General features: G+C 43.1%; 1 protein-coding gene across 1 annotated transcript in view; it reads right to left on the bottom strand.

Annotated features, from left to right (window-relative positions):
* LDHC (lactate dehydrogenase C) overlaps positions 1–25,901 on the bottom strand; it is a 52,057-nt gene extending 26,156 nt beyond the window's left edge. Inside the window, exons 1-3 of the mRNA XM_074401204.1 lie at positions 20,954–25,901; positions 16,506–16,623; positions 1,686–1,859 (exon numbers count right to left, since the gene is read on the bottom strand). Coding sequence (XP_074257305.1) covers positions 1,686–1,859; positions 16,506–16,623; positions 20,954–21,079 — 418 coding nt within the window. The 5' untranslated portion in view covers positions 21,080–25,901. The remainder of the gene's footprint in view (positions 1–1,685; positions 1,860–16,505; positions 16,624–20,953) is intronic.
* Positions 25,902–25,929: the final 28 nt, after the last annotated feature.

Raw genomic sequence — 25,929 nt, 5'->3', positions numbered from 1 at the left:
ACCACTGAACTCCAGCCTGGGAGACAGAGGAAGACTCCATCTCAAAAACAAAAAACAAAAAACAAAAAAACAAAACACATACATACACACACACACACACACACACACACACACACACACACAGATATTGGATTGGCTGAAATTTATTTATTTTATTTATTTATTTAAGACAGTATCTGGCTCCTGTTGCCCAGGCTGGAATGCCCTGGAGCAATCTCTGCTCACTGCAACCTCCGCCTCCGGGGTTCCTGATTCTCCTATCTCAGCCTCCCACATAGCTGAGATTACAGGTGCCCACCACCATGCCTGGCTAATTTTTTTTATGTTTAGTAGAGACAGGGTTTCACCATGTTGGCCAGGCTGGTCTTGAATTCCTAACCTTAGGTGATCCACCTGCCTTGGCCTCCCAAAGTGCTATGATTACAGGCATAAGCCACCATACCTGGCCTGGATTGGCTAAAATTTAAAACTGTTTTTTTGTGTTTGGTTTTCTTTTTCTTTTTTTTTTTTTTTTTTTTTTTTTGAGACAAGGTCTCATTCTGTCACCCAGGCTAGAGTGCAGTGGCACAACCACAGCTCACTGCAGCCTAGACCTCCCAAGCTTATGTAATCCTTCCTCCTCACACCCAGCTTTTTTATTTGATTTTATGTACAGACAAGGTCTCTCTTTGTTGCCCACGCTGGTCTCAAACTCCTGGGCTCAAGAGATCCTCCTGCCTGAGCCTCCCAAAGCGCTAGGATTCCAGGCATGAGCCACTATGCCCAGCCTGTTAGGTAATTTCCGATAGAGTTAAACATATACCTACCACATAACCCACCTATGTTACTTCCAGGTATTTACCCAAGAGAAATAAAGACATATGACTACACAAATACTTATACACAAAAGATGTTAGTTTCATTCATAATAGCCCAAAACTGGAAATAATCTCAGTATGTATCAACAGATGAATAGATAAACAAAACAGTATTTTAAATGTATAAACAATGGCTGGCTGTGGTGGCTCAAACCTATAATCCCAGCACTCTGGGAGGCCAAGGTGGGTGGACTGCCTGAGCTTAGGAGTTCCAGACCAGCCTGGACAAAATGGTAAAACCCCACTTCTACCCAAAATACAAAAATTAGCTGGGTGTGGTGGTACATGCCTGTGGACCCAGTTACTGGGTAGGCTGAGGTGGGAGGATCAATTCAGCCTGGTAGGCAGAGGTTGCAGTGAGCCAAGATTACACCACTGCATTCCAACCTGGGTAACAGGGTGAGACCCTGAGACCCCATCTCAAAAAAAAATGTATAATTACAATAATACTTTGGCACTAAAAAAGGAACAATATGATACACCCAATAATATGGATGAATCCCAAAATAATAATGCTGGGCAAAAGAAGTCAGGCATAAAAAATTACATTCACCACGATTCCATTCATATGAAATTCCAGAAAATGGGGCCAGAGTTGGAATGAGAGATGAGTTTCAAAGAGGCACAAGAAAACTTTCAGAGATAAATGTTTTGTATCTTGATTATGGTGTTAGTTTCATGAGTGATTACATATATCAAAAATTGAATTATATGCTTTAAATGAGTGCAATTTATTGTACATAAATGTTACCTCAATGAAGTTGATTCTTTTAAAGGAATGGTAAGAGAAAATCATCCTTATGCAATAAAACAAAAGAAAAGACTCACCTGGATTTGAAACAACAAGAATTTTACAATCAGGACTACAACGGACTATAGGAGGAATGATTGATTTCATGATAGCCACATTACGTTGGACCAGGGCAAGGCGAGTTTCTCCCTCCTGCTGCCGTGCACCTGCTGTGACAATAACTATTTTGGAGTTTGCAGATACACTGTAATCTAAAAAGGAAACAAAATACTATATTTGGATCAAGATTACCAGAACCACTGTGCCTTACCTCTTTAAAAGTCTATCATCTGTTCTTAGTATTAAAGTATTCATGTACCTTTATGTCTGGCATTTTGGAGATGAACGAACTTTTCTAACCTGTATAATCTGAAAGAAGTCCTGTCACTATCACTTGCCAACTTTCACATAGCTACCTCAAAAATTTTATAACAATAGAAACTAACGTCCCCTTTTGCCCACATTCCCATGTGTTATAAAGGCCCAAGGCCATGAAAGTCAGCTCTCTGCCTTCTTAGAAACACCAAAATGAGGCCGGGCGTGGTGGATCATGCCTGTAATCCCGGCACTTTGGGAGACTGAGACGGGTGGATCACAGGTCAAAAGATGGAGACCATCCTGGCCAACATGGTGAAACTGCCTCTACTAAAAATACAAAAATTAGCTGGGCGTGGTGGCACACACCCTGTAGTCACAGCTACTCAGGAGACTGAGGCAGGAGAATTGCTTGAACCTGGGAGGCAGAGGCTACAGTGAGCCAAGATAGCACCACTGCTCTCCAGCCTGGCAATAGTGCAAGACTCTGTTTCAAAAAAATAAAACAATAACAACAACAACAACAAAAACCAAAATGAATAAAGGCTTAGAACTCTGAGTGTCTGTTTCAGGAGTCTAAGTGTGAGAACGTATTTACTTATAATATTGTAAGTAACTGGATTTGAGATCAGAAACAAGTTCTTGACCCACACAAGAAAATAAGCTACCTACTAAAGGCCCAGTTGTTTCACCTGAATACAATGTCAATACTATGTAACACTTGCTAACTTATACTGGACTTTTTTTTCTTTGAGACAGGATCTCACTGTGTTGCCCAGGCTGGAGTGCAGTGGTGCCATCTCAGCTCATTACAACCTCTGCCTCCTGGGTTCAAGTGATTCTCCGACATCAGCCTCTGGAGTAGCTGGAACTACAGGCATGCACCATCATGGACAGCTAAATTTTGTATTTTTTTGGCAGAGACGGGGTTTCACCATGTTGGCCAGGCTGGCCTCGAACTCCTGACCTCAAGTGATCTGCCTGCCTCAGTCTCCCAAAGTGCTGGGATTATAGGCATGAGCTACCATACCTGGCCTCATACTGGACTCTTTAAAAAAGCACTACATAGGCCAGGCGCAGTGGCTCACGCCTGTAATCCCAGCACTTTGGGAGGCCGAGGCAGGTGGATCACAAGGTCAAGAGATCGAGACCATCCTGGTCAACATGGTGAAACCCCATCTCTACTAAAAATACAAAAAATCAGCTGGGCATGGTGGTGCGTGCCTGTAATCCCAGCTACTCAGGAGGCTGAGGCAGGAGAATTGCTTGAACCCAGGAGGCAGAGGTTGCAGTGAGCCGAGATCGCACCATTGCACTCCAGCCTGGGTAACAAGAGCGAAACTCCGTTTCAAAAAAAAAAAAGAAAAAAAGCACTACATAGCTGAAAGTTATCTTCCATATGGATGTAAAAAATTAGTTAAAATACCCTCTATTATCTATCTCTTCTAGACTTTTTATGTTCTTTTAGAAAATGAAATCTAATAGCCGGGTGTGGTGGCTCATGCCTGTAATTCCAGCACTTTGGGAAGCTGAGGCAGGCGGATCACTTGAGGTCAGGAGTTTGAGACCAGCCTGGACAACATGGGGAAACCATGCCTCTATTAAAAATACAAAAATTAGCTGAGCATGGTGGTTCGTACCTGCAATCCCAGCTACTCAGGGCTGGGCGGGGTGGGGGGGGGGTCGGTAGGAGACGAGGCAGGAGAATGGCTTGAACCCAAGAGGTGGAGGTTGCAGTGAGCCCAGATCATGCCACTGCACTCCAGCCTGTGTGACAGAGTGAGACTCTGTCTCAAAAAAAAAAAAAAAAAAAAAAGAAGAAGAAGAAGAAAAAGAAAATCTACCTAATTTTTAAGATACTACATCTTCATTTATGGTGATTCTTGTATCTTTCTAATCCAAAAGAGAAGATAACTCATGAAATATGAACACTGTTTTTTTTCCTGGCCCAGCAAAAATTTTGATTAGAAAGGCAAACTTAGAAAGATGGCATTTGTGGATAGGTGCAGCAGTTTGCACCTGTAATCCCAGCACTTTGAGAGGCCGAGATGGGTGGGTCACTTGAAGTCAGGAGTTCAACCTAGCCAACAAGGTGAAAACCCATCCGTACTAAAAATACAAAAATTAGCTAGGCATGATGGCACATGCCTGTAATCCTAGTTACTCAGGAGGCTAAAGCAGGAAAATCACTTGAACCCAGGAAATGGAGGCTGCAGTGAGGGAAGACTGTGCCACTGCACTCCAGCCTGGTTGATAGAGTGAGACTCTGTCTAAAAAAAATTAATAAATGAATAAAATTTTAAAAAAATCTGGCTTCAAATTATCTTACTAGTTTTATGTATTATTTTTGTGTCAGATTTTCCAGGTGCCCTGATCCTGTTAATGTAATCATTTCCTTACCTCTTATTTATTTATCTTTTGTAAATATAACCACAAAGAGACCATAAACTACAGTGGTCTGGAGCAAAAGCTCTGAGGTCCAACTCCCTGTATTCCCAACTTGTCCACTTACTGGCTGTGTAACCCTGAACAATTACTTTGCCTACCCCTCTAATTCTCAGTTCTTCATCTATGAGATCAAGCTAACAGCATTTTTAAAAATATGGTTCTTAAGAAGATAACTCAGTGAGTTAATATATATTAAGTATTCAACAGCGTGTATTAAATGTTTGATAAATGTTAGCAATTAACATTATTATTACATTTGTCAAGTACTTCTTCAAATACCAATTCCTCTGCTAGGTATCCCCAAGCATTTATCATATCATTCATAAACAATATGTGGTTATATTTTAGAAAGAAAAATAAACAGCAGGTAAGGAAATGATGGCATTAACAGGATCAGGGCACCTAGAAAATCTGACATAAAAATAAGACATAAAGCCATCGTATCATCATTATTTATCATATCATTCATAAATACTACTTTCTTCACAGAATTTTTATAGCACTTACTGCCTATAATTATCAAAATGCCCTTATAAGAGCTTATGTTATCTTCCCATGGTTATGTCTTATTTAAACCGCTAACTTAATCATAAGCACCATAATATTAATAATAGGTTCTGATTTCACATTACTCCCCTCTTTCTATATATATATATATATATTTTTTTTTTTTTTTTGAGACAGAGTCTTACTCTGATTGCCCAGGCTAGAGTGCAGTGGTGTGATCTTGGTTCACTGCAACGTCTGCCTCCTGGGTTCAAGTGATTCTCCTGCCTCAGCCTCCCAGGTAGCTGGGATTATAGGCATCTGCCCCCACACCCAGCTAATTTTTGTATTTTTAGTAGAGACAAGATTTTGCCATGTTGGTCAGGCTGGTCTTAAACTCCTGACCTCACGTGATCTGCCCACCTCGGCCTCCCAGAGTGCTGGGATTACAGGTGTGAGCCACCACTCCTGGCCCATAAATATTTTAGCACCTTCTATGTTCCAGGCACCTGGACTCATTGTGTATATGAAGTAAGTAAAAATATCTGTGGAGCTGGGCGTAATGGCATGCACTTGTAGTCCAAGCTACTTGGGAAGCTGAAACAAGAGGATCACTTCAACCCAGGAGTTGGAAACTGCACTGCATTGTGATTGTACCCATGAACAGCCATCTCTAAACTAAAAATTTTTTTTAAAAAAATCTGTGGATAATCAACGATTTTCCATCATTGCTCTTCCCCATTAGACCTCACAAAATGTATTTTCAAAATGTTCTATTGTGACATATTTCATATAGAACATATTAAAAATAGACATTCAATTTATAAAACATTAAACAACTCTGTTAAAACCACACAAAAGGCCAAGCATGGTGGCTTACACCTGTAATCCCAGCTACTGGGAAGGCTGAGGCACGAAAATCACTTGAACCTGGGTGGCAGACTGTACTAAACTGAGATGGTGCCATGGTGCTACAGCCTGGGTGAAAGAGAAAGACCTAGCCTCTAAAATACGATTTTTTTTAATGGGCCAGGTACAGTGGCTGACACCTGTAATCAATCCCAGCACTATGGGAAGCCAAGGTGGGTGGATCATCTGAGGTCAGGAGTTCGAGACCAGCCTGACCAACATGGAGAAACCTCGTCTCTACTAAATTACAAAATTAGCCTGACGTGGTGGGGCATGCCTGTAGTCCCAGCTACTTGGGAGGCTGAGGCAGGAGAATTACTTAAATCTGGAAGGTGGAGGTTGCGGTAAGCTGAGATCAAGCCATTGCACTCAAGCCTGGGCAACGAGAGAAACTCTCTTTCAAAATGATAATAATAATAATTTTTAATGAAATATATATATATATATATATATATATATATATATAGGGTTTCACCATGTTGGTCAGGCTGGTCTTGAACTCCTGACCTCAGGTGATCCACCTGCCTCAGTCTCCCAAAGTGCTGGGATTACAGGCTTGAGCCACCATGCCTGGCCTTGAAAAAAATATTTAAAAAATATTAAACAACTCTCTCAAAACCACACAACGAACAGCTAGATCACATTTGTACTCTGGAGGGTGAGGTGGGAGGACTGCTTGAGCCCAGGAATTCAAGATTTTGAGGTTGTGGTGAGCTATGATCACACCTCTGCACTGTGGCCTAGGCAACAGAGCAAGACCCTGTCTAAAAACAAACAAAAAATGCAAATTTATAGAACATTGTCAACACCTTGGAAGCCCTGTGTGCCTCTGATAAATAGATTATATCTATCAACCACTCTTGTGGCTGGCAAAAATCACAATACTTTTAAAAACGTGTTACTACTCATGCATGTTTAAATTACATATTAACTGGTTTTTTTTTGTTTGTTTGTTTGTTTGTTTGTTTTTTGTTTTTGTTTTTTTTTGAGACAGAGTTTCGCTCTTGTTACCCAGGCTGGAATACAATGGCATGATCTCGGCTCACCCCAACCTCCGCCTCCTGGGTTCAAGCAATTCTCCTGCCTCAGCCTCCTGAGTAGCTGGGATTACAGGCACGCACCACCATGCTCAGCTAATTTTTTGTATTTTTAGTAGAGACAGGGTTTCACCATGTTGACCAGGATGGTCTCGATCTCTTGACCTCGTGATCCACCCACCTTGGCCTCCCAAAGTGCTGGGATTACAGGCGTGAGTCACCGTGCCCGGCTTAACTGTTTTTTTGTTTTGTTTTGAGATGGAGTCTCACTCTATCATCCAGGCTGGAGCGCAATGGCACGATCTCAGCTCACTGCAACCTCCACTTCCCAGGCACAAGTGATTCTCCTGCCTCAGCCTCCTGGAGTAGATGGGATTACAGGTGCCTGCCACCATATGCAGCTAATTTTTAGTAGAGATAGGATTTTGCCATGTTGACCAGAGTGGTCTCAAGCTCCTGACCTCAACTGATCTGTTCACCTTGGCCTCCTATAGTTCTAGGATTACAGGCATGAGCCACCATGCCCAGCATTACATATTAAATTTGATCTGTTTTTGAACAAAGCATGTATTCCCTTAGCTAAATATATCTGAATATTTATCCAGTTAATGTGTCCCTGTAGTTCCTTCACTTTCACTGCTGTGTAATATTACACTGCATAATTTATATAGCTTAGTACTGGGATTAATTGACTTGTTTACAGTTTGGGGCTAATACAAAGTAAACGACAATACATTCTTGAAGCAGGCCCAGCTTCATCCTTGTTCTTGAAAGATGTATTTGCTGGGTAGATCCCGGATTGACACTTACTCTTCTCTCAGCACATTAAAAATATCATTCCATCGTGCCATTGCACTCCAGCCTGGGTAACAAGAGCGAAACTCCGTCTCAAAAAAAAAAAAAAAAAAAAAAAAATCATTCCATTGCATTCCATTGTCTTCTGGCTTCACTGCTGCTACTCTCACCCTCTTCTGTAGGTAACATATCTTCTCTCTGACAATTTTTACACACTTTTTTTTGCCTTTAGTGTTTTCTAATTTCACAAGAATATGTCCAGGTAGGGATATTGTATTTATTCTTCTTGATATTATTTGGCCTCTTAAATCTGTGGGTTGTCATCTTTCAGTGGTCTTCAAAAATGCTCAATCATAATCTCTTCAAATGTGATGATTCTATCCTCCATGACTCTCAGCCTGTTAATATTTTCCACTTCTTGTCTTCTGGGTAATTGCCTTAGATTTGCCACTTCTCTCTTCAAAGGTGTCTAATCTATCATTAAATCCATAGAGGTTCCCCCCGCACCACCACCACAGAGTCCTGCTTTGTTGCCCAGGCTAGAGTGTGCAGTGGTGGTGCAGTCTCAGCTCACTGCAACCTCTGCCTCCTGGTTCAAGTGATTGTCTTGCCCCAACCTCCTGAGTAGCTGGGACTACAGGTGTGCACCACCACATCTGGCTAATTTTTGTATTTTTAGTAGAGATGGTTTCACCATGTTGGCCAGGCTGGTCTCCAACTCCTGACCTCAAGCCATCCACCCACCTCAGCTTCCTAAAGTGCTGGGATTACAGGAGTGAGCCACTAGACCTGGCTCCACTGAGTTTTTATTTCACATTTATAAGTTATTACTTTGTTATTTTTTAAAGTGTTTTTATAGTTTCCTGTCTCATGCTGATATTTTTCAAGTCTTTTATTTTTTGAGTAATCATACTGTGTTTGATAATTTTTAAATCTATAGTGACATGTTTCTGTTATGCTGGCTCTTGCTCTTTTTTGCAGATTTAATTATTTTTATTGTGAGATGTTCATTTTCTCTGAAAATTTATTTGTTGAAGTTCTTTGAGGCCTGAAATAAAGTGAGTTTCCTCCAGATAGTATCTGATTGCCTAAGATTTTCTGGAACTCAAATATGGGCCAGCTTGTGGTTCCAAATCCTTAGCAGCTGTTTTCCCCCACTAATGTGTCTAAGACACTCAATTTTACTGTGGTCCCCTAAGGTAGGGAGAGAATAATTATTTGTAGATCATCATTACATTAATGGTATAGTTCTGGCAATGGTAAACTACTGCTGGTAGGCACACGACATCTGGTGTATCACCTATACGGTAAACAGAGTATCACTGGAATGTAGCCACACCCACTTGCTTATGTATTATTGTCTGCGGCTTCCTTTTGCACCACAACAGCAGAGTTGAGTAGGTATAACAGTTACTATGTAGCTGGAAAAGCCCAAAATGTCTACTATCTGACCCTTTCCAGAAAATGTTCAGTGACCCCTGGCTTAGTCCACTATGGTACCAGCTTTGTGGGGTGATCTCCCCAAATCAGGCTTTGTCTCTGGTCTCCTAAATTTTGTGAGTCAGTGAAAACCAAAATTGATGTCCTCTATGGTTGGCTAATGCTATCCGGGTAAAAAGAGCTATCAGAGCTACAGTGCTTTGCTTAACTCTCTGGTTTCCTCACTTCATTCAGCACCTATTGTGAAAATGCCTTATTTTTTTGTTAAGAGCATATTATTTCTTAAGGATTGATTTTTTTTTTTATTTATTTGTTTTTGTTTTTGTTTTTTTTCTTGAGACGGAGTTTCGCTCTTGTTACCCAGGCTGGAGTGCAATGGCGCAATCTTAGCTCACCGCAACCTTCGCCTCCTGGGTTCAAGCAATTCTCCTGCCTCAGCCTCCTGAGTAGCTGGGATTACAGGCACGTGCCACCATGCCCAGCTAATTTTTTGTATTTTTAGTAGAGATGGGGTTTCACCATGTTGACCAGGATGGTCTCGATTTCTCGACCTCGTGATCCACCCACCTCGGCCTTCCAAAGTGCTGGGATTACAGGCTTGAGCCACCGCGCCCAGCTTATTTATTTGTTTTTAAGACAGAGTCTTGCTCTGTCGCCCAGGCTGGAGTGCAGTGGCTTGATCTCGGCTCACCGCAACCTCCACCTTCCGGGTTCAAGCGATTCTCCTTCCTTTGCCTCCCAAGTAGCTGGGATTACAGGCATGCAAGCCTGGCTAATTTTTTGTATTTTTAGTAGAGGCAGGGTTTCACCATGTTGGCCAGGCTGGTCTCGAATCCTGACCTCGTGCTCCACCCATCTCGGCCTCCCAAAGTGCTAGGATTACAGGTGTGAGCCACCGCACCCGGCCTTTCTTTCATATTCTGTGCACAAGTTTTCTCATTTACAGTGAAAGACAAATCCAGGTATTTATCCTGCCATATTATTAGAAATTGAAAATTGAATATGTTTTCAAGAATTTTAAAATATGGCCAGGTGTGGTAGCTCACACCTGTAATCCCAGCACTTTGGGAGGCCAAGGAAGGCGGGTTGCTTGAGGTCAGACATTTGAGACCAGCTTGGCCAACATGGTGAAACCCATCTCTACTAAAAATACAAAAATTAGCTGGGCATGGTGGTGTGTACCTGTAATCCCAGCTACTCGGGAAGCTGAGGCAGAAGAATCTCTTGAACCTGGCAGGTGGAGGTTGCAGTGAGCAGAGATTGTGCCACTGCACTCCAGACTGGGTGACAGAGCAAGACTGTCTCAAAAAATAAGGATAAAATAGTAATATCTTTTTAATTTGACTCCATTTAACCAATTCAACAAATTAACTGATACAAAACATACTGATACCCCAGGCAAACTAATCAGTCTCACCTAGTAAACTACTATCCAGTATATCTGTGTACTTCTGCTCATTAGTTGCTACATATCAAGAATTGGTCATGTTTGTACCCATTTTTGTAATTATATTTATTATGTATAATTAAAGATAATATAAGTTACTAAATACCAGTGTGAAAGAAATGTTTGGTAAACACTACATTGAACATTGAGATTTGGGAGACAGGAAGATACAAATATATAAAATGTATCAACTGACTTGGGAATGTTTGATTTCTTTTGCTGAGTGGCAGATGCACTGATGTCTGTTATATTACTATATATATTTTAGCAATAGCATCTTGCTTTGTGCCCAGGCTGGAGTGCAGTGGTACAATCATAGCTCATTGCAACCTTGAACTCAAGCAATCCTCCTGCCTCAGCCTCCCAAAGCTAGGGCTACTGGCACACTCCAGCATGCCTGGAGTGTTGAACAATTTTTTAATGTTTTATTGCGGCAGGGTCTCACTATGTTACCTCTGGCTGGCCTCAAGTGACCCTCCTACATCAGCCTCCCAATGTTACATTATTTTTAATCTCTTTTTCTCCATCAAGTACTCCATCATTAATGTTAAAAATAATTGTTTCTATGAAAATTAAGTTAATCCCTAGAAAGACATTAAAAGCAAGTTGTCCTTCTAAGTTAGGCTGGGAGTAGTGGCTCGTGCCTGTAATCCCAGCACTTTGGGAGGCTGAGGCAGGTGGATTGCCTGAGCTCAGGAGTTTGAGACCAGCCTGGGCAATACGGTGAAACCCTGTCTCTACTAAAATACAAAAATTAGCTGGGCATGGTGGCATACAGCTGTAGTCCCAGCTACTAGGGAGGCTGAGGCAGAATCGCTTGAACCCAGGAGGCAGAGGTTGCAGTCAGCCGAAATCAGGCTACTGCACTCCAGCCTGGATGACAGAGTGAGACTGTCTCCAAAAGAAAAAAAAAAAAAACCCGTCCTTCTAGGTTTGAGAAAAGAATAAAAATGGGCTAGGCATGATGGCTCACACCTGCAATTACTTGAGCCCAGGAATTTAAGACCAGCCTGGGCAACAGAGTTAGACCCCATATATACAAACAGTAATTTTTAAAAAAATTAGCTGGGCATGGGCCAGCCGCGGTGGCTAAAACCTGTAATCTCAGCACTTTGGGAAGCCAAGGCAGGTGGATCAAGAGGTCAAGAGATCGAAACCATCCTGGTCAACATAGTGAAACCCCGTCTCTACTAAAAATACAAAAAATTAGCTGGGCATGGTGACATGTGCCTGTAATCCCAGCTATTCAGGAGGCTGAGGCAGGAGAATTGCCTGAACCCAGAAGGCAGAGGTTGTGGTGAGCCGAGACTGCACTATTGCACTCCAGCCTGGGTAATAAGAGCAAAACTCCGTCTCAAAAAAAAAAATTAGCTGGGCATGGTGGCACACACTAAAAGTCCCAGCTACCAAAGAGGGTAATGTGGGAGGGGCCTGCGAATTCAAGGCTGCAGCAAACCATGATTATGTCACTGCACTCCAGCCTGGTGAGACTGTCTCCAAAAGTAAAATAAAGTCATAAAATTTAGAAAGGTTTCATAACCAGACTGCTTCATGAACAATTTTGTTTATTGTGGTACTTTAAAGCAATCTAGGCCAGGCGCGGTGGCTCACGCCTGTAATCCCAGCACTTTGGGAGGCCGAGGTTGGTGGATCACGAGGTCAGGAGTTCAAGACCAGCCTGACCAATGTGGTGAAACCCCATCTCTACTAAAAATACAAAAAATTAGCCAGGCATGATAGCACACACCTGTACTCCCAGCTACTCGGAAAGCTGAGGTAGGAGAATCGCTTCAGCCTGGGAGGCAAAGGTTGCAGTGAGCCGAGATCGTGCCACTGCACTCCAGCCTGGGTGACAGAGCAAGACTCCATCTCAAAAAACAAAAAGCAATCTAAATAATCACTATTGATGTGCTTTCAGGAAGACACTGTCTGTTGTCCCAGGTACTTGTCAGGCTCCAGGAGGACCACTTCAGCCCAGGACTACGAGGTTGTGGTGTGCTAAGACCATGCCTATAAATTGCCACTTCAGGCCAGGCGTGGTGGCTCACACCTGTATCCCAACACTTTGGGAGGCCAAGGCAGGCAGATCACCTGAGGTCAGGAGTTTGAGCCCAACTTGACCAACATGGTGAAACCCTGTCTCTACTAAAAATACAAAAATTAGCCAGGCATGGTGGTGCACGCCTATAGTCCCAGCTACTAGAGAGGCTGAGGCAGGAGAATTGCTTGAACCTGGGAGGTGGAGGTTGCAGTAAGCTGAGATTGTGCCACTGCACTCCAGCCAGGGTGACAGAGTGAGACTCTGTCTCAAAAATAAATAAGTAAATAAATAGCCACTCCAGTCTGGGCAACATGGAGAGGAGAGAAAAGAAAACAGAGGGCTGGGCAGGGGAGGGGAGAGGATCAGAGAGGGAAAGAAAGGAAAGAAAGGGAGAAGGGAAAGGGAAAGGAAGGGAAAAGAGAAAAGGAAGGGAAGGGGAAGGCGTGGGAAGGCACTGCAAAACTCTAATCAGCTGAGTCTTACTCAAAGGCCTTGCCCTACAATCAGAAACTCAGCAAATAAACTTCTACCTACATGTGTATGTTTTAGGCCAATATAAAATGTTTAACATGGCTCTTTCTAAGAAGCATTTTTAAATTAGGTAACTACCTTTAATCTCAATCATGTTAGATAAGAGGACTTTTAGTAGAAAGTATCTTTGTTGGCCGGGCACGATGGCTCACGCCTGTAATCCTAGCACTTGGGGAGGCCGAGGTGGGTGGATCACCTGAGGTCAGGAGTTCATGACCAGCCCGGCCATCACAGTGAAACCCCATCTTTAAAAAAAAAAAAAAGAAAGTATATTTGTTTTGTTGAAAGCTGGGCAGAGTAGTTCATGCCTGTAATGCCAGCACTTTGGGAGGCCGAGGCAGGCGGATCACCTGAGGTCAGGAGTTCAAGACCAGCCTGACCAACATGGAGAAATCCCATCTCTACTAAAAATACAAAATTAGCTGGGTATGGTGGTGCATGCCTGTAATCCCAGCTACTCAGGAGGCTTAAGCAGGAGAATCACTTGAACCCGGGACTCAGGTTGCGGTGAGCCGAGATCACGCCATTGCACTCCAGCCTGGGCAACAAGAATGAAACTCTTTCTCAAAAAAAAAAAAAAAAGAAAGAAAAAAAGAAAGTATATCTGTTGAATCACATTACCAAAGAGTGCACCACATACTTTGGTGTATGATAAAAAGTAAACATTTTTCCTAATTATCTGAGGCTTTTAGTTGGTCAACACGTGATGCTAATGATGATGAAGCCAAGTCCTCCATTACCTATGTTCTTTTTTTTTTTTTTTTTTTTTGAGACAGAGTTTCGCTCGTTGCCCAGGCTGGAGTGCAATGGCGCATTCTCGGCTCACTGCAACCTCCGCCTCCTGGGTTCAAGCAATTCTCCTGTCTCAGCCTCCCAAGTAGCTGGGATTACAGGCATGTGCCACCACATCCGGCTAATTTTTTGCATTTTTAGTAGAGACGGGGTTTCACCATGTTGGCCAAGATGGTCTCGATTTCTTGACCTTGTGATCTGCCCTCCTCGGCCTCCCAAAGTGCTGGGATTACAGGCGTGAGCCACCGCGTCCGGCCCTCCATTACCTATGTTCTATGGCCTCATGCTATGCCTTGAAACCTGGTTCACTATAAACATAGAAAGAAAACTACAACAGCTGGGCCCAGCAGCTTCTTGTGACCAGAGGAGGCCCTGTGAGTGCTCACAGTGACTGTGTGTTCTAGGAGTTAAAAATGTCCCCACCTTGGTAGAGAACATGAAAGCTCAGCTGGTGGTGACTGCACACAATGTGGATCCCATCGAGCTGGTTGTCTTCTTGCCTGCCTTGTGTTATAAAATGTGGATCCCTTACTGCATTATCAAGGGGAAAGCAAGACTGGGACGTCTAGTCCACAGGAAGACCTGCACCACTGTCACCTTCATGCAGGTTAACTTGGAAGACAAAGGCACTTTGGTTAAGCTGGTGGAAGCTATTAGGACCAATCACAACGACAGATATAATGAGATCTGCTGTCACTGGGGAGGGAGTGTCGTGGGTCCCAAGTCTGTGGCTTTTATTGCCAAGCTTGAAAAGTCAAAGGCTAAAGAACTTGCCACTAAACTGGGTTAAATGTACACTACTGAGTTTTCTGCACACAAAAACAATTACAATAATACAAATTTTCCTTAAAAAAAAAAAAAACTAAAGAATATGGATAAATGGGCTGGGCGTGGTTGCTCACGCCTGTAATCTCAGCACTTTGGGAGGCCAAGGCAGGCAGATCACCTGAGGTCGGGAGTTCAAGACCAGCCTGGCCAACATGGTGAAACCCTGTCTTAAAAAAAAAAAAAAAAGAATATGGATAAATGTATCAATAATATTATAAAAACTATTCAAGAGTGTATATTCTTGGGAAAATATACAAAGCAGAATGACGAGGCCAGGCACAGTGGCTCACGCCTGTAATCCCAGCACTTTTGGTGGCCAAAGTGGTTGGACCATGAGGTCAGGAATTCAAGACCAGCCTGGCCAAGATGGTGAAACCCCATCTCTATTTAAAAAATATATAAAAATAAGCTAGGTGTAGTGGCATGCACTGGTAATCCTAGCTACTCAGGAGGCAGAGGCAGGAGAATTGCTTGAACCCGGGAGGTGGAGGTTGCAGTTAGCCAAGATCCCACCACTACACTCCAGCCTGGGCGACAGAGTGAGAGTCTGTCTCAAAAAAAAAAAAGAAAGAGAGAATGACAAGCTTAAAAGCATTTATACATCAGTTATGTAAAGAAAACAAAAGCTTAGAAAACCTACATAAAGTCATTAATAGAAGAGATTCAAATTTTCTTTATACAGGTTTTCTATTTTCCAAATATCCGCCAATTATACTGAAATGTTCTTTTTTTAAAAATTAACTTTTTAAATTATATGGCCTGGCTAGGCACAGTGGCCCACACCTGTAATTCCAGCACTTTGGGAGAATGACGTGAATGGTCAGATGTGAGGTCAGGAGTTCGAGACCAGCCTGGCCAACATAGTGAAATCCATTCTCTACTAAAAATACAAAAATTAGCCAGGGATGCTGGTACATGCCTGTAATCCCAGCTACACAGGAGACTGAAGGAGGAGAATCGCTTGAAGCTGGGAGGTGGAGGTTGCAGTGAGCCAAGATCATGTCACTGCACTCCAGCCTAGCTGACAGAGCGAGACTCTGTCTCAAAAAAACAGAAATACTGGCCAGGCACAGTGACTCACGCCTGTAATCCCAGCACTTTGGGAGGCTGAGGTGGGTAGATCAGGAGGTCAGGAGATCCAGATCATCCCAGCCAATGTGGTCAAACATCATCTACTAAAAACACAAAAAAATTAGCTGGGCATGGTGGCATGTGCCTCTAGTCCCAGCTCTACTCAGGAGGCTGAGGCAGGAGAATCACTTCAACCCAGGAGGCAGTGGTTGCAATGAGCCAACATCACGCCACTGCACTCTAGCATGGTGACAGAGCGAGATTCCGTCTTAAAAAAAAAAAAAAAAAAAATTAACTGAGTTCAGTGGCTCACACTTGTCATCTCAGCACTTTGGTAGGCTGAGGCAGGTGGATCACAAGGTCAGGAGTTCCGAGATCAGCCTGGCCAACATGGTGAAACTCCGTCTCTACTAAAAAAAATAATAATAATACAAAAATTAGCTGGGCATGGTGGTTTGTGCCTATAATCCCAGCTACTCAGAAGGCCTTGAGGCAGGAGAATTGCTTAAACCAGGATCTGGCAGGGGCAGGTTGCAGTAAGACAAGATCGCGCCACTGCACTCCAGTCTGAACTACAGAGACTCTGTCTCCAAAAAAAAAAATTAATTAAATTATATGGCCCAACGGTGCTACTTTAAATTTTATATTTATTGACAAAGTTTGGTAAAATTTATTTTTTATAAAGCTTTGGAAATGACTTTATAAAACTAAAATTAACCTTTTCCAGAGGTAATCTTTGAAGTACTAAAGAAAAGACTGCCATGCTGAAGATCCATCATTTCTCCCTTCAGTTTGTCGGCTGCGACATCAACGAGGACAAGTTCATCAGCCAAATCCTAAAATATATGAAAGTTCTGAGTAAAATGTTCAGAAAAATGTTCCTACTCAAGTTTTAGGAGAAGAATTTTCAAGTGGCTACTTCATAATTAAAGGAATATCATATTTTAATAGGGAAAAATAATATAAAAATAGTTTTTTAATGAGACTAGGGTGACCAAAAGGAAAGGTAAGTAAACATTAGGATGTAGCAAAAATTATTGTTTTGACTTCATGTAATTGTTAGAACTTTTTAAGAGTTGGGTTTTTGTTTTGTTTTTTACCATTTAAATAACAACTGAAAACCAAGGAAAATAAAATTATTTCAAAGGATTTTATTATATTTAACCTGTGTTTTTTTTTGGTTTGTTTGTTTTTTTTTTTTTTTGAGACAGAGTCTCACTCTGTTGTCCATGCTGGAGCGCAGTGGCATGATCTCAGGCACTGCAACCCCTCTACCTCCCAGGTTCAAGCCTCCTGAGTAGCTGGGATTACATGCGCCCACCACCATGTCTGGCTAATTTCTGTATTTTTAGTAGAGATGAAGTTTCACCACATTGGTCAGGCTGGTCTCAAACACCTGACCTCAAGTGATCCGCCTGCCTCGGCCTCCCCAAGTCCTGGGATTACAGGCTTGAGCCACCGTGCCCTGCCAGGATAACCTTAAGCCTTATTTCTGAGTCGGCTAAAGCTGCTTTTAGTATGCATCCTTATGGCCCAAACAGAAAGGTAACCACCTCTGGTGAACACTTATTTTCATCTGTCTAGTGTCCCTGGTAATAGAATTCTTCTTTTCCATGGGAATCCATTCCATGTGGTTCAGTGCAGTACAGTTAACATCAGTCCTCCAACCTTGGAGTAGATGGGCATAAAACCAGACCTAGCCAATTGTTCCATCTTTTCCTTCTGGTCACAGAAATCAGTTCATAAGTGGACGTATGGCCCAGGTATAAGAAACAAGTATGTCTATAAAGTTTGAAATTGGAAGATGGAAGATTACATCTCACTTTTCTTTGGAATCATAAGCTCTAAGAATGACATGCAAATCTAAGAACCTTAGTAATGACTGTAGAATTGGAGGGAAAAAAACAAGAATGTAAGAACAAACTGTACAGCCATCTTTACCACCACACAGAAAGACTCTAAGAATTAAGCCAACAGAGAAAATCTAAACCAAGATATGCAAAGACTATGTCTTGATATGTCTGAACTTCAGAATCCAGTAGTATCTGAAGCTATTTCTGCCCTATTTCAAGTTACATGAACAATATGTTGTCTCTTTCTACTTAACCGAATTTGAATTGGGTTTTTGTCACATGCAACAGAGTACAGAACTATATAGTACTTGAGATTCCAGTGGCCAGATTCCAAAGGGACAGTAAGGGAAAGAGATAAAAGTCCCTACTTACTACTGTTTTTTTCTTAGATCAGGTACCATTTGGCCCTTCTGAAAAACCGTATATTCTAAAATTTACTAAATAATGTGTTGTGTATCATGAATGGGAGGAGGATTAAGAAGTTTCATCTAGATGGATCACATTAACACTTCTTAGCTAATTGATAAGAAAGCCAGCCAGGTGTAACTACTCTTATCCCACCTGCCATTGTAACTAAACTTACGGTAATGTACAGTCCTTGCTCCTACCCCCACCACTGTAACTGATCTTACTCTGTAACTTTCCACTGCCTACCCCAAACCTAAATTCACACCTGTAATCCAGCACTCTGGGAAGCCAAAGTGGCAGACTGCTTGAGCTCAGGAGTTCGAGACCAGCCTGAGCAACATGGTGAAACCCTGTTTCTACAAAAAATTAGTCAGGCATGGTGGTGCATGCCTGTAATCCCAGCTATGTGGGTGGCTGAGGTGGGAGGATCACTTGAGCCCAGGGGGTTGAGCTGCAGTGAGCTATGACTGCGCCACTGCACTCCAGCCTGGGTGACAGAGTGAGATCCTATCAAAAAAAAAAGAAGAAGAAGAAAAGAAAGAAAGAAAGGGAGAAAGCAAGAAAGAAAAGAAGGCAGAATTGTGCACAAACAACCTAGATGATATTTGGCAGGGCACAGTGGCTCATGCCTGTAATCCCAACACTTTGGGAGGTCAAGGCAAGAGAATCACTTGAGCTCAACAGTTCAAGACCAGCCTGGGCAACATGGCAAAACCCTGATTCTACAAAAAGTAGCCGGGCATGGTGGTGTGTGCCTGTAGTCCCAGCTACTGAGGAGACTGAGGTGGGAGGGTGGCTTTGAACCTGGGAGGTAGAGACTGCAGTGAGTTGAGATTGCACCACTGCACTCTGGCCTGGGCAACAGAGCCAGACCTCGTCTCAACAACAAGAAAAACAAACAACAACAACAACAAAAAAAACATATCATGTTTATGGGTCAATTTTTGTATCAGTCTGTGTCACAGTCTGGGTTTGGTCAGAAAAATGGAAACCACTCTAAGCATTTCAACAGAGGAAATTTAGTATAGGGAATTAGCTAGCAGTTGGAGTTCTGAAAGAGCAAAAAGGGAACATATGAGGTAATCCAGACACAGCAACTGTAGTTAGAAGTTAACACCCCTAAGGGTGACAGAGCAGAGAGACTACTGGAAGTGTTTCATAGAGCTATGTTCAGACACCTGAAGAAGGCAAAACCTGGTTGTTGCTGATACTGCTGAGCCGACAAGATGAGGGCAATGTTGGGAGTTCCAAAAGAAGATGGAGGTTAGAACCAACCTAATTTCAACAAAGAGCTACAGCTGGGATGACAGTAACCAGAACAATAAGCAAACAAGGAGGTCTCTTCTCCCCTCCTGTTACCTTCCAACTTCCCTCTAGTGACCTCTATTGGCAGAATCTGAGAAGATGCCAACTGGCAAGGAAGAAAAGGTGCAGAGATCCACCACCAGCATCATAAAGTACAGAAAGTTAGAATTATGTTCTGCCAAAAAGATACCTACACTAGCATGTTTCTCCCAGTGCTATTCATAATAACAAAGACACGGAATAAATCTAAGCACCCATAATGGTGGACTGGATAAAGAAAAAGTGGAACATATACACCATGGAATACTGAATATTCAATAGCCATAAAAAAGAACAAAATCATGTTCTTTGCAGCAAAATGGATATAGCTGGAACCTATTATCCTAAGTGAATTAATGCAGAAACAGAGAACCAAATACTGCATGTTCTCGCTTTTAAGTGGGAGCTAAACACTGGGTATAAATGGACATAAAGATGGCAACAGCAAACACTAGGAACTCCAAAAGCAGAGAGGAAGGGAGGGGACAGGGGTTAAAAAAATACCTATTGGTAGCCAGGCATCATGGCTCATGCCTGTAATCCCAGTACTTTGGGAGACCAAGGCAGGTGGATCACTTGAGGTCACGAGTTCAAAACCAGTCCGGCCCACATGGTAAACCTTGTCTCTACTAAAAACACAAAAAATTAGCCAAGTCTGGTGGTGCGTGCCTGAGGCCCCAGCTACTCAAGAGGCTGAGGCAGGAGAATCGCTTGAGCCTGGGCGGTGGACGCTGCAGGGGAACAAGACTGCACCACTGCACTCCAGCCTGGGCAACAGACAAACTCTGTCTCAAAAAAAGAAAAAGGAACGTCAGATAAAGAATGGAGAGAAGAGAAAAGAAAGACGAAAAGGAAAAGAGAAAAGGAGTGTCAAGTCCGGAGCCTGAAAGTCTGAAGTCTTGCTTGCCTCGGCTGATGGTCTCCCACCGCCTCCCCTCCCCCACCCCCCACCCCCCCCCCGCATTCGCCATTGTCCCTAACTGCCCAGCGAAGCTTCCCCGGAGAAGTCCCTCACCCCACCCTGCCATTTTAACTACTCTTATCCCACCTGCCATTGTAACTAAACTTACGGTAATGTGTAGTCCTTGCCCCTACCCCCACCACTGTAACTGATCTTACTCTGTAACTTTCCACTGCCCACCCCAAACCTAAAAAAAAACAAGTCCTATCCCACTGCCCTTTGCTAACGCCCTTTTCGGCCTCAGCCCTCTCGCACCCAGGTAGTAAACAGCCATGTTGCTCTCACAAAGCCTGCTTGGGGGATCTCTTCATTCAAAGAGCGCGTTTTTAATACAGAGAAAGGAAGGAAGGAGGAGGGAAGGAAGGAAAAGAAGGAAAGAAAAGAAAGAAAAGGAAAGAGAGAGGGAGGGAGGGAAAGAAAAAATAAGGAAGGGGGAGGGGGAAAGAAGGAAGCGAGGCCGAGCTGGCGGGTGGGCAGGCCAGATAAGAGGATACAAATCTGCTTTCAAGGGATTAGCCCTGCAACCCTGAATGCATTGACATCGCGAAGACTCTGAAGTGCTCACTTGATTTTCAGCCACAGGATGGGCTTCTTACTCACCTTCAGTAAAATGCTAATAGCACAAGCCATGCCTACAGCACCAATTCCAACAACGGTAATTTTACGTTGGGAGTCTTCATCCTCCTCAATGAGCTTCTCAATAAGCTGCTCCTTGACAGTTGACATTTGGAGAACCTGATAGGGATAACGCAACTTCAATGGAATAGAACTCCCTAAATTAATCACTCTCACAGCTACGATGTGTTAACCACACTCAACATCTAAGGAACAGCCTCTTCAGTTTGCAGAATGTTGGAGCCGGGGTAGAGGGAAACCAAAGGAAGAATTTCCTGGTCAAGGGTGCGCGGAAGGTAAAGCAAGGCCCAGCCTACCAGGCAACGAGAGGGCTGGGGCACCAGCGGGCTTTTGGATTTCTCTCTGTCCCCAGCCCCCCCTTTCACCCCAGCACCACGCGCTCACAAATGCTTGGCTTGGCGCAGTACAGATGACCCAAAAGGGCAAGCAACCACCTTGAAGAAAGACACAGAAGTGACAACAGAAAAATACAGCCACGACAGTTGAGGCGCAAAGCCCGGCGACGGTTGCCCTTCGGGTGTCTCGAGGCGCCCACGCTCCCACGCACGGCTCTCTGCGTCAGCACGCAAGCTCCGCCTCTCTTCCCCCAACAGGCGCAGGCACGTGGACTTCTCTCCAGGATGGAGAGCTGTGTGGGTTGCGGCGATCCAGATCAGGGAAATGATGCGAAGAATTCTAGACTGACCCAAAGAGTGTGCAAGACAGGGATGCATTATTTACAGGATTTAAAATAATTATTAACTTCTCGGGCGCGGTGGCTCATGCCTGTAATCCCAGCACTTTGGGAGGCCAAGGCGGGTGGATCACGAGGTCAGGAGTTCAAGACCAGCCTGACCAGTATGGTGAAACCCCGTCTGTACTGCAAATACAAAAATTAGCTGGGTGTGGTGGTGCGTGCCTGTAGTCCCAGATGCTTGGGAGGCTGAGGCAGGAGAATCCCTTGAACCTGGGAAGCGGAGGTTGCAGTGAGGAGAGATGGTGCCCCTGCACTCCAGCCTGGGGGACAGAGTGAGACTCTGTCTCAAAAAAAAAAAATTATTAACTTCTCAGGACTGAGTGCTGAAACAAAGTCAGAATTTCTCTTGAGAGAACAGAGGGTAATAATTGAAATGCAAAGATGCTAAGGATGCATTCAATTTACAGCAAGTAATTATTAATATTTATAACTCACAGAAGGGGACACAACCTACTCCATCTTTGTCGAGTATTTGCATTTGAACCTTTTTCAAAATTCAAAATATAATTTATTTTTCATATAATAGCCTGTAGTGGTGGTGGTGGTGGTGTTTGAGACAGGAGTCTCACTCTGTCGCCCAGGCTGATTGTGCAGCGGCACGATCTCGGCTCACTGCAACCTCTGACTCCCGAGTTCAAGCCATTCTCCTGCCTCAGCCTCCCAAGTAGCTGGGACTACAAGCGTATGCCACTGCACTTGGCTATTTTTTTTTTTTTTCTGTATTTTTAATAGAGATGGAGTTTCACCATGCTGGCCAGGCTGGTCTCGAACTCCTGACTTCAAGGGATCCACCCACCTGAGCCTCCCAAAGTGCTGGTTTTACATGCATGAATCAGTATTTGTTTTTAATATGGTTAAACAAATACGTGCCTGGCCAGTACTTGTTTTTTTTTTTTTTTTTTCCGAGACGGAGTTTCGCTCTTGTTACCCAGGCTGGAGTGCAATGGCACGATCTCGGCTCACCGCAACCTCCGCCGCCTGGGTTCAGGCAATTCTCCTGCCTCAGCCTCCTGAGTAGCCGGGATTACAGGCATGTACCACCATGCCCAGCTAATTTTTTTGTATTTTTAGTAGAGACGGGGTTTCACCTTGTTGACCAAGGTTGGTCTCGATCTCTTGACCTTGTGATCCACCCGCCTCGGCCTCCCAAAGTGCTGGGATTACAGGCTTGAGCCACCGCGCCCGGCCAGTCTTTGTTTTTAATATGGTTCAGATTATGTAATAACCCTGCTTTAAACCTTTTCAGTGGCTTTCCATTGAACGCAGAGTAACCAATTACCACAAGCTAGATATTCAAGATTTGGCCTCCTACGCCACCTCTGATATCATCTCAGGACACTCAATACACTCCCCTCCAAGCAGACTTTGGGCAGCTTTATTTGGATCAGGACTTTATTTACTGTTCTTTAAACCTAGAAAGCTCTTTCCCTAGCCCTTCTCAAGGTTAATTCCTCATTTTCAGCTTTGCACATACATGCTCTGGCTTTCCTTGACAAATGTCAGCTACTGTCATTTCCAGTGTATCTCTCTCTTATGGCACTTTTCTCAACCAACAAGTAGCCTGAAGCTAGAGGCCCCCTATATCGGACAGAAACAGCAACCACTTGGTCGTATACCTCCACAGCAACCTTATTTATCCCTGGGCTGAGAAGGAGACTGCTGGCCTGAATGGACTGGAAATTTAAGCTCTACACCTGCCTCAGGCCCCTGGTTGCCAAGGAAGTTATCAGCTTGGTAGTGGCCAAACTAATGCTAGGTGACTAGAACTGGCTCTTCATCCAGGCCTGCCCAAGTACTCCAAACTTACCATTTTGCTTACTTGACTGCAGACACTTTAGGCAAACCAAAAATTGTCTGTGTTTATTCTTATATATTGCAACATTTACCAAAGAATAGTAGGTACTCACTAAAGAATTTTGAGGTCAGACATAGTGGCTCATACCTGCAACCCAGCAGTTTGGGAGGCCGAGGCACAAGGAGTGCTTCAGCCCAGGAGTTCAAGACCAGCATGAGAAACATAGGGAAAACCCATCCAAAAAAAAAATTAAAATAAAAAAATGTTAAAGAACATGGCTTTTAAGTATTTTTATTTTGGCAACATGGGCTTTAGTGGGATTTTTAAAAAATGGCAGTAGAGCCATGTTCTGATTAAATCAAAGTTTCTGGGGGAAAAAAAAGAAAGAACCATGTTCTGAGCATCACATTTGCTTCTACACTAACTGGCAACTTCTGTGAGATGGGGATAAGGCCTACTTAATCCAGTTTCCAAGGTTACTAAGACAAAAAGAATCAGGGTCCTTGCAGAGCTGGCCTATTCTTTGCCTGAGGCAGAAAGCTACAAAGCAAAGCCGAGACATTTATTTTGCCAATAAGTAAGGAAGTTTCACAAGATTCCATTTGGAAATTCATGAAAGACTAATAGAATCAGTCTATTTCACTTGTTATTTTTCAGTCTTGTTGATATTAATTTATTGTATCAAATAATATGAAATTAATGTAAATTTAAAACATTTTGAAGACTGAAGGTGCCTCAAAGTTTCCAAAAGGCTACAGGAGTAAGTACAGGCTTCTTTTTGGGCTAATTAAAATGTCCTTTTTTTTTTTTTTCCTTTGAGACAGGATTTCATTGTCATCCAGGCTGGAGTACAGTGGCACAATCTTGGCTCACTGCAACCTCTGCCTCCTGGGCTCAAGGGATCCTCCCATTTCAGCCTCCTGTGCAGCTAGGACTACAGGTGTCCGCCACCATACGTGGGAAATTTTTTTTGTAGAGACAGGAATTTATTTTGCCATGTTGCTTAGGCTGGTATCAAACTCTTGGGCTCAAACAATCCACTTGCCTTGGCCTCCTAAAGTGCTGGGATTACAAGTGTGATCCTCTGCACCCAGCCTGTATTCTAAGATTAGATATTGGTGATGGTTGTCAACTATGTGAATACACTAAAAATCCACAGATTTATACTTTATAGATGTGTCCAACCCTTTGAATGTGAAGACTCTTTTGCTTATTTGTGGTGGCAGATTATCAGAAAAATTATGAATTTTTTTTTAGCTTATCAGCTATTGGTAGTGTTATTTAACTTTTGAGACACAGTCTTGCTCTGTTGCCCAGGCTCAAGTGCAGTGACACCATCTGGGTTCACTGGTCTCTTGTGGGTTTATCACCAGTTCATTCCCTGATCACCACCTCAGCCTCTTGTGCCTCAGCTTCCCAAGTAGCTGGGATGACAAGCACAGGCCACTACACCCAGCTAATTGTTCTATTTTTAGCAGAGATGGGGTTTCACCGTGTTGGCCATACTGGTCTTCAACTCCTGGCCTCAAGTGATCCACCCACCTCGGCCTATCCAAGTGCTGGGATTACAAGTGTCAACCACCGTGCCTGGTGGGTGTGTTTTATGTGTGGCCCAAGACACTTCTTCCAATGTGGCTCAGGCAAAGCAAAAGGTTGGAAAACCATGCTGAGACAATTCCTTAACTGGCTCCCAGGAAAGAATCTTTGGAAAAAGATCCTGGAGTTGGGAATAACGACAATAATGTTGTCCAGTTAATCTTTACAAGTATGGTTTTCAGGCCTGGATAAGGGTTCCAGTTGTATTTTTAGAAAAATTTAAAGAAAACTTGAGTAGACAACCACCAAGGATACTTGTTTTTTTGTTTTGTTTTAAAGAAATGGGATTTCACTGTTGGCTGGGCTGGTCTCTGGCCTCAAGTGATCAGCCCACCTTGACCTCCCAGAGTGCTGGGTTTACAGGCATGAGCCAATCCACCCGACCTTAAAATTGTTTTTGTTACTGGCTTCTAGAGGGCAAAGAAAATCTGTGTTCCCTGTAGTGACAAAGTACTATTGCCTATATTCAGTTGGCAAATAAATATTACATTCACATATAGAATGTTACTTTCCAATTATGATTAGCATTATTATCAAATATCTCATATAATACTTTGGGACTTAGTATATTAAAACTCGATTTTAATGGAAGTGGTACTAAAACAATTCTATTGTTACTCTGTCTGCTATTAGTAATTAATGTCCCTTTTTAAAAAAATCATTGCAGGGTTACCCAGTAGCCTAATAATATAATGAATAACTGGCAGCTTATGACTTTATATCTTAACATAATGAATTAACAAAAGTAGTCACTGTTCAAGGTTTATTGGGGGTTTTAGTTGGTGTAACACTTGGATAGTTGGTTGCATTGTT

This window comes from Saimiri boliviensis, chromosome 6, assembly GCF_048565385.1.
Source record: "Saimiri boliviensis isolate mSaiBol1 chromosome 6, mSaiBol1.pri, whole genome shotgun sequence".
Taxonomy (NCBI): Eukaryota; Metazoa; Chordata; class Mammalia; order Primates; family Cebidae; genus Saimiri; species Saimiri boliviensis.
Note: the sequence above shows the minus strand (reverse complement) of the source record. Positions and strands in the feature narration are given on the sequence as shown.